At 40.5% G+C, this 14,658-nt stretch overlaps 1 protein-coding gene across 1 annotated transcript; it reads left to right on the plus strand.

Annotated features, from left to right (window-relative positions):
• Positions 1-1,369: 1,369 nt before the first annotated feature.
• On the plus strand, positions 1,370-6,269 carry has1 (hyaluronan synthase 1). The gene is made up of 4 exons (XM_072679019.1): positions 1,370-2,059; positions 3,044-3,269; positions 3,790-3,922; positions 5,594-6,269. Exons 1-4 carry the CDS (start codon positions 1,370-1,372, stop codon positions 6,267-6,269), a joined length of 1,725 nt encoding a protein of 574 aa, XP_072535120.1.
• The last annotated feature ends 8,389 nt before the right edge of the window (positions 6,270-14,658 follow it).

Raw genomic sequence — 14,658 nt, forward strand, 5'->3', positions numbered from 1 at the left:
CCTTACAGTAGGTGAGTGTGGGATCGCTTGGCTTGGTGATTTGTGCAAAGCTAGCTAGGTCTATGAGAAGTCCTCAGGATCAGCTGGTTGATGCGATCTAGGCTAATCACGTGGGTCTGATTTGACAAGGCAGCGCTGGAGACTTGGTTATTATTATATGGTCATTTTTAAGGACAAGTATAATTGTAATATTTCATTAGCCTGTAAACTGCTGTCATATTTTAGAACAAGCTTGTTTAGAGGTTTGCAATCAATGTTTTTAGTCTTAAATATAAATAAAGCATATATACATATATCTTATATATAACTATGTATAATATATATAGCTATATAAATATATAGCTATATTTATTTACTTATATTTATATATTTTTGTTTTTGTTGTTTTTTTATCGCTGTCACAAAAGTCTTGTGGTATGTATCTCCATTTTTGATGTTTTAAATTTTTGGATATAATTTTATTTGTTAGTTTTTATTTGTTAACTTTTATTTGTTTATTTTAAATGGATCAATAGAAATGTTACTACATTGTGAATAGATCAATAATAAATGGAGCAAAAGAAATTGTATTACATTATGATTGGACATGAATGGGAAATTAATGGGAAAATCTTTTGGTAAATTTTTTGGTCGATTATTTTATGTTTTTAATATTTAATAATATTTTGATTCTAGCAGTTGTTCTTTTCATAATAAATCGATCAATAGAAATGGTATTATAATTAATAATGAATGGACCAATATACATGTTTGTTTCTAGTTTTAGTGGAAATACTAGTACTAGTATACTAATACTAGTTTTAGTAGAAATAAAGTTGACAGAGATACAAGGTTTTTAAATGACCGTGACAATGCATGTAATTATTAGATCATTTCACATAATGAAGTTATGCAATGACTAAACCTTTAGGAGAAGGATCACGCCCAAACTCCTCCTCTCCATTCCTAGGCACTATAAAACCGCTCCTCTCCCCTCTCCTTCTCCTGATGAAAATTTGCACCCCACCACCACCCCTGCTCCTCCTAATGGTCCAGCTCAAAGCCCCTCAGAACTCCAGCCCAAATTTCTTGAGTTCCCCTTCCTTGCTTTAGCCAAGCCAGCATGGCCCACACTTCGCAAATATGTGTTTAAGATGACCGAGAACTACACTGTAAAGAAAATGTGAATGTTATAAAATTGACGGAATGTCTAAACTAGACAGTGAACGTTACTTTTTGAGTATCTGTACCTGCACTGTGTACCTTTTTACTGTAGTAAAAAATATTAAAAGGAAAAATGATCCTAAGCTTTTAGAGCAGCAGTGGAACTGTGTTCTCTGACCTTTCTAAATGATGGTCTTTGATTTCTTCCCCGTGGCAGGGCAGGAAAATGGAAATCAAACCACTCTTAAGACGCTTTGGCTCCATAGTCCGAGCCTTCTTTACCTTCCTCTTTGCCCTATTGGTCCTCGGAGTTGTTATGTGGGCTTACATTAGTGGCGTCCCAATCGTCTCTTCCCCATATGGTATCATCTCCTTTGGCTTCTACGGCCTCCTGCTCAGTCTCCACCTGCTGATCCAGAGCGTCTTCGCCTTCATTGAGCACCGACGGATGCGCGCCCGCCGCAAGCCCTGCTCCTACACCAAGACCATCGGCTTCACCATCTCCGCTTACCAGGAAGACCCTGTGTACCTGCGGGAATGCTTGCAATCGGTGAGAGCACTCCAGTATCCTTCTGAGCTTCTCCGAATTGTCATGGTGGTTGATGGGAACTCAGAAGACGACCGTTACATGTTGGAGATGTTCCGGGAGATCTTCGCCGACCAGGATCCCGGCTGCTATGTCTGGCAGAATAATTACCACACATGGGACCCGAATGCGCAGCAGGGGCACGGGGCCGGTGCTAATGGTCCGTGGGGGGATGCTGGACTGGGATTTGAGGAAGACCCCCAGCGCAGGGAGGTAGAAGATCTTATAAGCACCAAGAGGTGTGTTTGCATCATGCAGAAGTGGGGAGGCAAGAGAGAAGTGATGTACACGGCCTTCAAAGCACTAGGACAGACGGTGGACTACATACAGGTAAGCAATGTCCCTGGAAGCCTTTTTTAAAGAAATAAGGTTCTTTGGTTTGGTTCTTTGAGTGATAGAGGCCATAAAGGAACCATGTTTGGCTACCGTGGCCCCTTAGACAGTCCACATTTCCCTCCTCTATCCTTGTTTTGCAGTTTGAAAACTACTACCTTAAAGAAGCTTGTGTGAATGTGAAATAAGAACCTTGTCTTCTTCAGCTTCATAGTTCATTTATACAAGGTCCTACAGAGGGTTGTTTGAGCCATGCCATAGAAGATTCCCCTTTGGTTTCCCAAAGAACCTTGATGGAAAGGAGATATGTGAGCATGAAGAACCTTTTACAGCTGAAAATGACATAACGTAAAGGTTCTTTACTAAGTTAAGGGTTTTTCATGGAATGTTTACAAGACATGGAGGTTCTTGAGGAAACTTAAAGTAGGTTCTTCACACTTAGTAGCTGCTTTCCAAAGCCTAGGTTGCAGCCAAGGTAGGCTGCATTTCTCAGCCGCTACATCATAGAAAGCTGTTCCAGTGGAAGGACCCTTCGTATGCAGCTTACGTTCAGAGGACAATTTTGAGAATTCTTTTAAAAGCTTTGCCCTGCAATTACAAGAGGTGGGACCTTTCTGGTGACATCACCACACAGCCTGGTTAGAATGTTCCATTTGTATGACCAACAGGCTATGACGAAGGAGTTCCTCTGATGACCCGCCCTACCTCGGGCCTAGGCTTTTAACTAAGGCAGCCAATCAGAGTTCATTGATCTTAAATCCACCTTAAAGGCACAGGAACAGAAACAGCCTGTTGAGATCCCTTTGAGGGACTAAGAAGTTGGAGAAATGATTTAGGAGCATTTTTGGAACATATTTGTGGACCATTAGAGCCCTACCTTTCTGCCAGTAAAGCACTCTGGGATACTGCTTGTATGCCCTATGCTTTAAACTAATCCAAGGTTTGGTCTTCTCTGTGCTCCGTTTCCATTATTCCCCTCAGGTGTGTGACTCAGACACTAAGCTGGACCCTCTGGCCACAGTCGAGCTGGTCAAGGTGCTGGAGAGTAACCCCATGTATGGTGCAGTAGGCGGCGATGTGATGATCCTCAACCTGAAGGACTCCTACATCAGCTTCATGAGCAGCCTGCGGTACTGGATGGCCTTCAATATCGAGAGATCCTGCCAGTCTTTTTTTGACTGTGTCTCTTGCATCAGTGGCCCTTTAGGTAAATGACAAGCACTCATCAGTCTGACCTATGATGGACAGTGATTTCAGCATGTTCCATGCTAATCCATGGTAATGTCCATGATGGTAATCAGCTGTACATTAGAAACACAGAACTCAAGGCTAGTTTTCCCAGACATGGATTAAGCCTAAACCTAAAGACAATTTCCCATGATGATTCGACCATTTCCCTTGCAATTCACTCTAAGACAAGGCTTAGACCTTGCCTGAAAAACTGACTCATAGATATTGGGTCATATTCTCTCTATTCTCTCCATTGGCATTCATGGAGGACATCACAAAGCTTAGTCATGTTGAGCGTTCACACAGTGTAACCAAGTTAAGGGTTAATTCATGCTCATGTAGACTGGGATCCAGCTGGGCACGGGCACTGAGTGGATTTGTACATGCGTTTTTACTGAGACCCAGTTGGTCTTCCCAAATGAGCCCCATCATTACAGCCTTTTACTAATAAAAAGGAACACAACGTTTCTCACTTTGTTCCCTACTCTGTGCCGCAGGTCTGTACAGGAATGACCTCTTACAACAATTCTTGGAGTCCTGGTACAACCAGTCATTTCTTGGAACACATTGTACTTTTGGGGATGATCGCCATCTGACCAATCGCATGCTGAGCATTGGCTATGCCACTAAGTGAGTATTGTCCTTAAAATATAACCACACACATCCACACACACACACATAGACAGTGCATGTGTTGCCATGCAAAAACCTCCTAAATGTCTTCATAGTGGCAAATGTATAGTAGAAGGAAAAGACCTTTTTAACTTCCAGTGGAAATCGATGTATTTCTATTGGTTCATTCATCATGGACTCTTGATGCAATGTAAAGAACAACTGTATATACACATACAAACATACAAATATGTGTGTGTGTGTGTAACGAAGGTCTTAAATACAGAGATGAACTGCTCCACGGTGGCATGTTGATTGCTCTGTACCACTTGCTGGAGTCATTGCTCCCCTCGTAGGGCCATCAGTGGCTTGTAGGGCCATTCTCAGTAAACCCTTATTACGGCGGCTCTAGTGCATCCCTACCACCCTTCGCCCACTACCCTATTCTCATGCCCCTTAGGGCATCAGTCAACTCGTGTCCTTTGGCCCATGATGATCACTTTGCACTACAACTGACTGGTGTGCTCGCCATTATTTATGCATGCAGCAAACCCTGTCACGTGGCATCTGTGACGTCCCAAGCTTAGTTCATTCCAAACTAGGTGTGATCATAATATTCTGATACAACTGTGACAGTGGGTGAAGGGTGGTAGCATTTCAGAAACCGATAACTTTGTGGGAAGTTATTGAGCCGCTGTACTGAAGGTGTATAGAGAATAGACTCCTTGCACGTTGAATGCCTCCAAATGGCATAACAGTGGTGCCCCACGGGCCACTGATGCCAGAGGGAAATGGCGACTCTGGTAAGTGGGGCCGAGGCATTGACACCTAATTTACCATCATTTAGTGACACATTAGTGATTTACCAAACCAGGTGTTGGATGAGAACTATAAGTAATACTAGGCTCCAATGAGGAGACCTTAAGATGTTTTAATGAACACCGTGATGAATGTTATTAGTGTTAAATATGATTGATTTAATGCTGATGTAAGCAGTATATTTAAACAGTAAAAGGCTGAGGCAGACCCTCAGACCTCTCTGAGAATGGTCTGGGCATTGTCTTAATATTGGTCTTAAAGTTGCATCTTTTAGCTTTTTACTTTTCACAGATCTTTAGGGTTTGCTGAGGTTCTGTATCTGTATCTGAGTTACCAGCCTAGAATCAAGCTTGAGCTTCGCCTGAGGAAGTAGATGCCCCACATGCCCCTTTTCCATTCCGGCAGCTGGCTACGCGCTGTGCCTGTAGAGCAGGGTATGGGTGGGCAGCGGGATGTTGGTGGGTGGTGACCAGCAGAATTTTCCATAATGATGAAAATGGAGAGCCGGACATAAGGGATAACCGGGCAGGCAGGGCAGCTGCTCCCTGAGTCACAGCCTGAGTGAGCCTTTAGTTTGCCAGCTTTAGCTTTAGCTTAAGCTAGCTATCTAGATTGCATAGACTCAGGAGAGGGCAGTGCCACGTTTGCGTTGTGATTGGTCAGGTGTATGCTGACATTATGCTGATCCACTTTTTTGACGTCCATATCAACAGTGGTGTAATGCACTTCCAAATCTAGATCCATTAGACTACTTGATTTTTTTGAGCCTAGGCTACTATTCCCGTCTCTGCTGGTTAGGATTTTAGAGTTTCTACAGTTATCCATTGCCTGGAATGAACTCTAGACTGATCGTTGTTTTGCTTTGGTCAGGTACACAGCCCGCTCCAAGTGCTACACAGAGACCCCAGCCCAGTTCCTGCGGTGGTTGAACCAGCAGACCAGATGGACCAAGTCTTACTTCCGCGAGTGGCTCTACAATGCCATGTGGTGGCACAAGCACCACCTATGGATGACCTACGAGTCCATCGTGTCGGGCGTCTTCCCCTTCTTCGTCACGGCCACCATCATCCGACTCTTCTGGACAGGCACGCTGTGGGACATCCTTTGGGTGCTTTGCTGCATTCAACTGATTGGGCTGATCAAGGCGGCCTACGCCTGCATCCTCCGGCAGAAAATGGTGATGGTCTTCATGTCCCTTTACTCTGCCCTCTACATGACGAGCCTCCTGCCCGCCAAGTACTTCGCCATCCTGACCATGAACAAGAGCAGCTGGGGGACCTCAGGACGCCGCAAGATTGTGGGCAATTACATGCCCCTGCTGCCGCTGTCCGTCTGGGGGGCTATCTTGCTGAGTGGCTTGGGCTACACAGTCTACAGGGAAAGCCAGCTGGACTGGACTACAGCTGCAAAACAAGAGGAGATCAAGTTTTTGATCGGTGGCACCATGGCGTACATCTGCTACTGGCTCACGATGTGCTTCCTCTACTGGGTGTGGTTTCGCAGACTGTGCCGAAAAAGGTCGCAGAGTTACAATGTGAGTGTGTAGTATAGTTTTAATGTGCTCTTTGTTTACATGGACAGTTTCTTTTATTTATTATCTTTTGTACAGAATATGTGTGCTTTATATTTAAGTGATTTTTCTGTGGTTGGATTGTTTAAAACACACTGTATCATTAAAAATATCAATAGATGGGATTTTTGCATACATGTTATGAAGTGTTTTATAAAGAGGATTGTTTATTAAATAGTTTGAAAGAAACTTGAAAAATTAAGTACGTTGTGGAAATGGGCGGGTCTGATCTGTGTGATTTTGCACCCTTGCCTTTTTAACATGCTGGTTATTGTATTATTTGCTTAAAGAGTACATTTCTTTAAATTTCATTTCGATTTTTTAACATTTCTGAATATTTTGATGAAATGGACAAAGTCATTCAGAGTGGTTTGATGTGAAACTTACTGACCCTGACATCATCACAGTGGTGGTGATAGGAAGTGATTTTGGACTGTACATAAAAAGGCTATATTTGTGTTGTAGACATGGTAAGCCCTGATTCCTGAGTTTTTCATTTCATGTTAATGATGGTAAAATTGAGGTAAATCTGAAAAAAAGAAAGAATAAAAAAAATCTGAAATTGTTTTACCCATGAACAGATTTTGACTAAATATATTTTAGACCAAAACCAAGCTTTGTAAAACAGCATCTCGGGGCTTGATGCAGAATAGTAATGACAATTATGTGTCATGTATATTTTGATGGTTCTATAAAGCACCACTGTGAACCTTTCTAACTCTAGAATGGAGCGTTTCACACCAAATCTCTCTGAATGACTGAATGTTCACATGGCACTGATTTAATTCCTCTGAATTTCTGAACATGTTTTGGGATTCCCTTCAAAGAAAACCTCAAATGTAGTCATGTGTTGAAATAGACAAAGTAAGGAATCTGTAGCTGTAGCTTGACTGTAAGTATTCCTTTTGGCTGAAAAAAAAATTAAATTTACAATGCTAAAAATCACAGTATCAGCGTGAGTATCAGGCTTTTGTACTACTGATGATAGAGTTATTGTCTAATTCATCAGTTTCAAGCGGAACTCTGCTGTTACTGTCGCAAGAGTAATTTTCTAAGACAAATCTCCATTGCACTCAGTTCTGTTCATTAGAAACAGAGCACTGTTTGTATACTTGAATGTCTATTTATGAATATTTATTTTAATAATAGAACAAGGAAGGGGGACAATTTTTGAAAATGTGAACACACTGTTTAATATGAAAATAAATATTTGCACGAGTGAAATAACAGAGTGGTCTTTTTTCATTGTAGTATACGGCAATACAGTGGTGTCTTACTCTATACAGCAATACAGTGGTGTCTTACTCCGTACAGCAATACAGTGGTGTCAAACTCCGTACAGCAATACAGTGATGTATCACTCTATACAGCAATACAGTGGTGTCTTACTCCGCACAGCAATACAGTGGTGTATTACTCGATACAGCAATACAGTGGTGTCTTACTCCGTACAGCAATACAGGGATGTATTACTCTATACAGTAATACAGTGGTGTCTTACTCCGTACAGCAATACAGGGATGTATTACTCTATACAGCAATACAGTGGTGTCTTACTCCGTACAGCAATACAGTGGTGTCTAACTCCGTACAGCAATACAGGGATGTATTACTCTATACAGCAATACAGTGGTGTCCTACTCCGTACAGCAATACAGGGATGTATTACTCTAAAACCCTAAATTATACAACATGACTTCAGAATTAGATATGCTGGAATATGCCATATTATTATAACCTTAACAAACACCCCTTAATTCCCGGTGTCTTTAGCTTTGACACATGTACTGTTTATTTCTTTACATGTAATTAGTGACAATGGTGAGCTCAGAGGCAACAGAGGGCACAAGAAAAATTGTGCTCAGCCTCTTTAAAACCTTAGAGCCAACAACATCCCACCCTCAAACCATCCCAAGGTTAAGCAATCTGCTTTCCAAAACCTAGACAATGAAAATATACCATAGCTTGAAAACCCCCACATGTTAGTTTAATAGACACCTTTAATGAATACCTTAACTAAAGTATTTCTTAATGGACTGAATAAAACACATCTTTTGCTCAGTACTGTACAGTGAAGTGCATGCTTTAGGTTGTAAAAAAAATATTTATATATATATATATATATATATATATATATATATATATATATATATATGTATATATATAACATATACACAAAATCAATAATATGGGGTGTTAATTTCTGACCTATAGACGTAAATTATTGACCTTTACCTCATTTAGGGGGTCGACCTGTGTTTTCTGATCAGCCACCTTGCTTCACAGACTTGATGGATATACTGATTATACTCATTTTATTTGAAAAATTTTATTGTAAGTAATTTTGTTTTTGTTTTTAACAACAGTTGAAATTACAATTGCTTATAGAAACGGTATATATACAGTCATGCCCGAAAGTATTCATACCCCTGGCATACCCCAAGTTTGACTTAAATTTACTTTTATTTAACCAGAAGTTATATTTTTGCCTTGAAACGACACAGGCATCTCCCAGGAGATAACACGATGATGTACAAGAGGCATCATTGTGGGAAAAAGTATTTCTCAGCTTTTATACACATTTGAACAAAAAGTGGCATGTCCAAAATTATTCATACCCTTTGAAAACTGTCACAGTATATGGGAAAATCCAAAGTTCTATACCATTCCAAATAGTCCAAGCTGTTTTAAAGCATCCTAATTACCCTGATTCATTGGGAACAGCTGTTTTAATCAACTCAACAGGAGAAAAACAGCAGCTCTCTGCAGTTGGTTTGTGGACAGTCATGGCTAAGACAAAGGAGCTCACTAAGGACCTGCGGCTGTGCATTGTGGCCGCTCACAAGTCAGGAAAGGGCTATAAAGACATATCAAAATGTTTTCAAGTTCCAGTGGCTACAGTGCAAAGTATTATTAAAAAATACAAGAAGTTCCGCACTGTGGAAAATCTCAGAAGATGTGGTCGGAAGCCAAAAGTGACACCTGTGCTGGCCAGGAGAATAGTGAGAGAGGTGAAGAAAAATCCAAGGATCACCACCAAGGCCATCCTGGTGAATCTGGACTCTGCTGGTGGCGACATCTCAAGGCAGACAGTTCAACGGACACTGCACACTGCTGGGTTCCACGGACGCAGGCCAAGGAGGACACCACTTCTCCAGAAAAGGCACACAAAAGCCCGCTTGACCTTTGCAAATGCTCATCTGGACAAAGAAGAAGACTTCTGGTGTTCTGTTTTATGGTCAGATGAAACAAAAATTGAATTGTTTGGCCACAATGATGTGTGCACCATTTGGCGTGAAAAAGGAGAAGCCTTCAACCCTAAGAACACCATCCCCACTGTCAAACATGGTGTTGGGAACCTAATGTTTTGGGGGTGTTTTTCAGCCAATGGACCAGGGAACTTGATCGCAGTAAATGGCACCATGAAAAAAGAGCAATACATCAAGATTCTCAACAACAACATCAGGCAGTCTGCAGAGAAACTTGGCCTTGGGAACCGGTGGACATTTCAGCACGACAACGACCCAAAACACACAGCCAAAGTGGTGAAGAAATGGTTAGCAGACAAAAACATTAATGTTTTGCAGTGGCCCAGCCAGAGTCCTGACTTGAATCCAATTGAGAATCTGTGGAGGGAGCTAAAGATCAGGGTGATGGCAAGGAGACCCTCGAACCTCAAAGAGTTGGAGCTCATCACTAAAGATGAATGGGCAAAAATACCAGTGGAGACATGCAAAAAGCTGGTCAGCAATTACAGGAAGCATTTGATTGCTGTAATAGCCAATAAAGGCTTTTCTATTAATTATTGAGAAGGGTATGAATAATTTTGGACATGCCACTTTTTGTTCAAATGTGTATAAAAGCTGAGAAATACTTTTTCCCACAATGATGCCTCTTGTACATCATCATGTTATCATTTGTTTTCAATTCTATAAAAGAATCAATTCATGCCATTAGATTATAGATAGTATTTTTAATTCTATTTAATGTAATTTTTTTCAACTGCATTATATGTATTGCATTATATATGTTTTTATTAAGTTGTATGTTGTATAAGTAAACAGTGTCTTTACTTTTTTAAGACATAATTTTTTTTGTACTAAATTATTAAATTTCAGTCTTTAAACTTGTTGAGTTTTGTATGTATAAAAACAATGTCACTTTTATAGGTTAAGTATTAAATTCAGAAGTTAGACTGTAGACGTTATATTGATTGATTATATTCTAATAAAATCAAATAATATATAATTCTGTGCACAAAATGTATTTTAGACTAAACTAAAACTGATTCAATATATATAAAAAAAAACTAACAGAAAAAATGCATTGCATTAGGTCACTATTAGAGCTGGATATGGTGTTGCTTTCTATTATTAGATAGATTATTTAATTATTTTTTTAAATAGCAAATCTTTTCATTAATAATTAATTAATATTTGATATATATTCAAATGAACACTGATTCAATACTGATTTAACTTCTGTGGAATATGGACTGTTGTTTATAGTGTGTTGTTTCGTTTCACTATTAGACCACTATTAGAATTTGTGAATAAGTATTTTAACAATCCATAACAGTCCCTTATATTATTCACTTTCCTGTTCAATTCTGCTTAAAATCAAATTCCACATCATTACTTTTAAGCAACTAAAAGAGATGGGGAGTAAAAGCTACTATATTATTAGGAACTCACTGAATAAATGTTTATTGTCTATAACAATTTGTTCATTATAAATAAATTTCACTGGCTATACAAAAACATACCATCTCAAAGATGGAACAGATGACAGGGTGGAGTTAGATATCTATTCAGTAAATGGTTATCTAACACTTAGCATCATATCTGCCCCAAGGACACACTGAGAAATGAGTTTGCTCAGTGGGTTAACCGACATGACGTAGTATGGAGCATTGTGTGTTGGTTGATGAGATTGTCCAATGCATTTTTGACTTTAGGTGGGGTACAATCTTTATATCTTTACCATTAACAGAGAAAGTCTTATATTATTGTGAAATAGGTTGCTACAGTTACTGTTGGTGCAAACTCTCTCTCTCTTTTTTTTTTTTTTTTTAGAAGAAGTACTATGAATCATACAGTGGGGCCCAAACATCTGAAACCACTAGTGAAAATGCTTCAATTGTGCCTAGTCTTCTACCTTAATATATCACCATTTCACTACAAATACAGATTGTTAGCCAAACAACTTCAGTTCAACATAGAAATGATAAAAATGTTGACCCACAGTTCAGAATTTATCAGTACATCCACCTTTTGCTTTAATGACAGTGTACACCCATTCTAGTTTCAAGTATGTTTTAAAATCCCGTGTCATTTCCAGCTTTTCCATGTTTTTAAATGTTTCTCTATGATGGAACGGCTTCCTACACATGCTTCACTGCTGTCCATGGACCTCCTACAGTGATTGGATTTTTTGTGGATATCTCCACACATTTCCCAACACAATATGGTTTAAATCTGGTGGTTGTGTTTCCATGACATCACCTGAACTTCCTCACTCTTCAACCCACTCCATCTTATGAGGACCGGTGTGGTGCCTTGCATTGTCTTGTTGGCAAATCAAATCAATCCGTCACAGGAAGAAGTGACGGATCCCTTAAAACACGTACACTAAACATCAGAGTATGACATATGCGTGTCTCAGCAGTTTGTTGTGACTGCAAACATAACAAATGACTTATTGAAATTGAATTTGTGTTATAATTGCTGAAAATAATAGATAAAGACAACCATATTCACCATTTGTGTTGGCCTCAGATACAATTTTGCAACTGCCTTTAACCCATCCAGTGAAGTGACCTAGTGAGCACATGAGCACACATTTGATTGGTGATTCAAAACTTTTGATTGGTGAATCCAAACTTTTTAATCATGATTTCGAACCTTTAAATAGTTATTGTAAATTTTTGACCAGTGATTCCAAACTTTTGAGTTGTGATTCCAATTTTTTCAGCAGTGATTCCGAATTTTTTAGCAGTGATTTCAAAGTTTTGATTTCAGTAACTTAAAAGGTATACACACAGAGTCCTGTAACATCATAAAGACATAACAGGCTTGATTTCCATGTTTCCATGTTTCCATGTTTTTTAATATGTTATAAGATATAAGGTGCTGCAACTATGACCAGAGGATTGCTGGTTTGAATCCTGGGTCATGCTGCCTGCCATCAGCAGCCGGAGCCCGAGAGAGCACGATTGGCCATGCTGTCTCCAAGTGGGTTGATGGCGTTGTAAGGGGTGGCTCTGGGGCAAGGCCTCCCCCTGCCACCAGGGGGAGGCCCCGAGTCACCCCTGCCAGTAATTGAGCCCAATTCCCTACACCTGGGCAGTAGGCTACATAGGCACACAGATCCAGTTGCCCCACTGCTGGATCTTTTGACTCTGGTGGTGTGTGTCTGTGTAGTTCTGTGTGTGTCACTCCCCTTCATGTGTCTCTCCCGAGTCTGTCTCCCAGTGTCTGTGCAGTGTGTGTGTCTGTGTGTGTGTGCGTGTAGCACACATACACTCGTGTACCAGAGGAAGGCAGGAGTGTCTGTCTTCCCTGGTGTGTGTCCCTGGTGTGTGTGTGCCTGTGTGTGTGTTTGCACACAAACACTAGTTTTACAGAGGAAGGCAGGAGTGTCTGCCTTCCCTGTAACTTCTCAGTTTTCTGGTTTCTTTTGGGAGATCCTTTTTGCCCATAGTTGTATTTCCCTCAAGTGTTAAAGAGGTAGCCAGCTCTCCCCTGGCGTCCTTTGTTTGTTTCCCACCTTTTGTTTCGCGTTAGACGCGACGTCTCCTTATTTATTATATCCACCCCTTTACGTTTCTTTTGTTGACCGCTTTGATAACTGCCGCTTTGGTGAAGCGGCAGAGCGTCGGTCTCGCGATGCGGCGGCCTGGGTTCGAGTCCCGGGTGGTTTATTTCTCATTTCCATTTTGCCTGTTCTAAGATTAAAGACTCTGCCCTTGGGCCCGTTGGTCACGTCATCGTGGTAGCTCACTCCGTAGCATGCTGGCCCGCCAACACGGCGGCCTGGGTTCAAACCCCGCTGTAAGTGAGCACCTCCATTACAGGCGTCTTTTCACCCACATCACTTTAGCGTGATGCTTGCCGACATGGTGCGGGTGTCCGCTAGCCGATGCATCAGAGCTGGGTACCCGGTGCTTTCTTTCTAGTGCATTGGTTGCCTGGTGTCTCTTTGAAAAGAGGTGGTGGATGGTTGGTTAAAGCCAGTACAGAGTGGTGACCCAAGTTTTTAATGGATTCCAAAGTTTTAAGTGGTGATTCCAATTTTTTTTGCAGTGATTCCAAAGTTTTGATCCTAGTAACTTGAAAGGGATACAAACTGTACAAGTCCTGTAACATCCTAAGAATATTATAGGCTTGATTTCCAAGTTTGTTTTTTCAGCTTTGAATTTGGGATGGGAGTATAACTTAATGTTATAAAAATTAAAAAGTCGTCTCGCCAGCTTTAACTACAACTAGCAGGGCAGTGTCTGTGAGTTTTGCGGGTTTAAAGTTTAGTTACGTAACAGTTTGGGGGGTTTAAGAATTGCCACATTTTGCATCTTTTGAATATAAAGACTACAGTGTTTGAGGTTCAGGGGTTTGTCACCTCTATGTACTAAACTCTCATAATTCGACTATCCCAAGGAATATACAATATGACATTCTATGGCCCCTTTAATACTTCAACACCCCCAACAGTAGTAACAAAGTCAACTTGCAAACATACTCATTTGATCCTTACGAGAAACTGCAGCAGGGACCTGTTATGTTGATCTTTTGCAGAGCTTGACTGCTCCCTTTTTTTTGCATTTGTCATCCATTAAAAGTTGGCTCCAAACAGTACTCTAAGTGTCCTTAGGCTGACCTTGCTTTTACTTGAGGCTGGTCACTTTCAGGTTTAATCTAGGATTGAGCACATCTACATCATTGCTTCACCCAAAGAACTTTCAGTCCGCCTAATACTGAAAACGGAAAGGATAAAAATCAAGTTATGTCTAGTATTCTTCAGCAGGAAATGTCTAATGGTCCAACTCTCAAGAAGCATTAAGTCAATGAATCTAATAAAAACAGGCTGTGAAATGAGGAATTCTGAGCGCTGCTGACGTCAATAACGCTTGTGTGGTAATCTGGGTGAAGGGCTTCAACCTTAATGGTCATTACTTCAATAATTAGCAGCACGACATTGCTTACATCACTGATGTTTAGCTCATAAAAGACGTGGTTCATATTGCATAACACAACAGACCTGGAGAACTGATTTTCCTGACGTACAAACTGATAAAACACATACTAGTACAGACTAGGAAATATTTATAGTTCCATTGGAAAAAGTTCTGATTTATTTGCCATTTTAA

Source organism: Salminus brasiliensis, chromosome 5, assembly GCF_030463535.1.
Source record: "Salminus brasiliensis chromosome 5, fSalBra1.hap2, whole genome shotgun sequence".
NCBI classification, from domain to species: domain Eukaryota; kingdom Metazoa; phylum Chordata; class Actinopteri; order Characiformes; family Bryconidae; genus Salminus; species Salminus brasiliensis.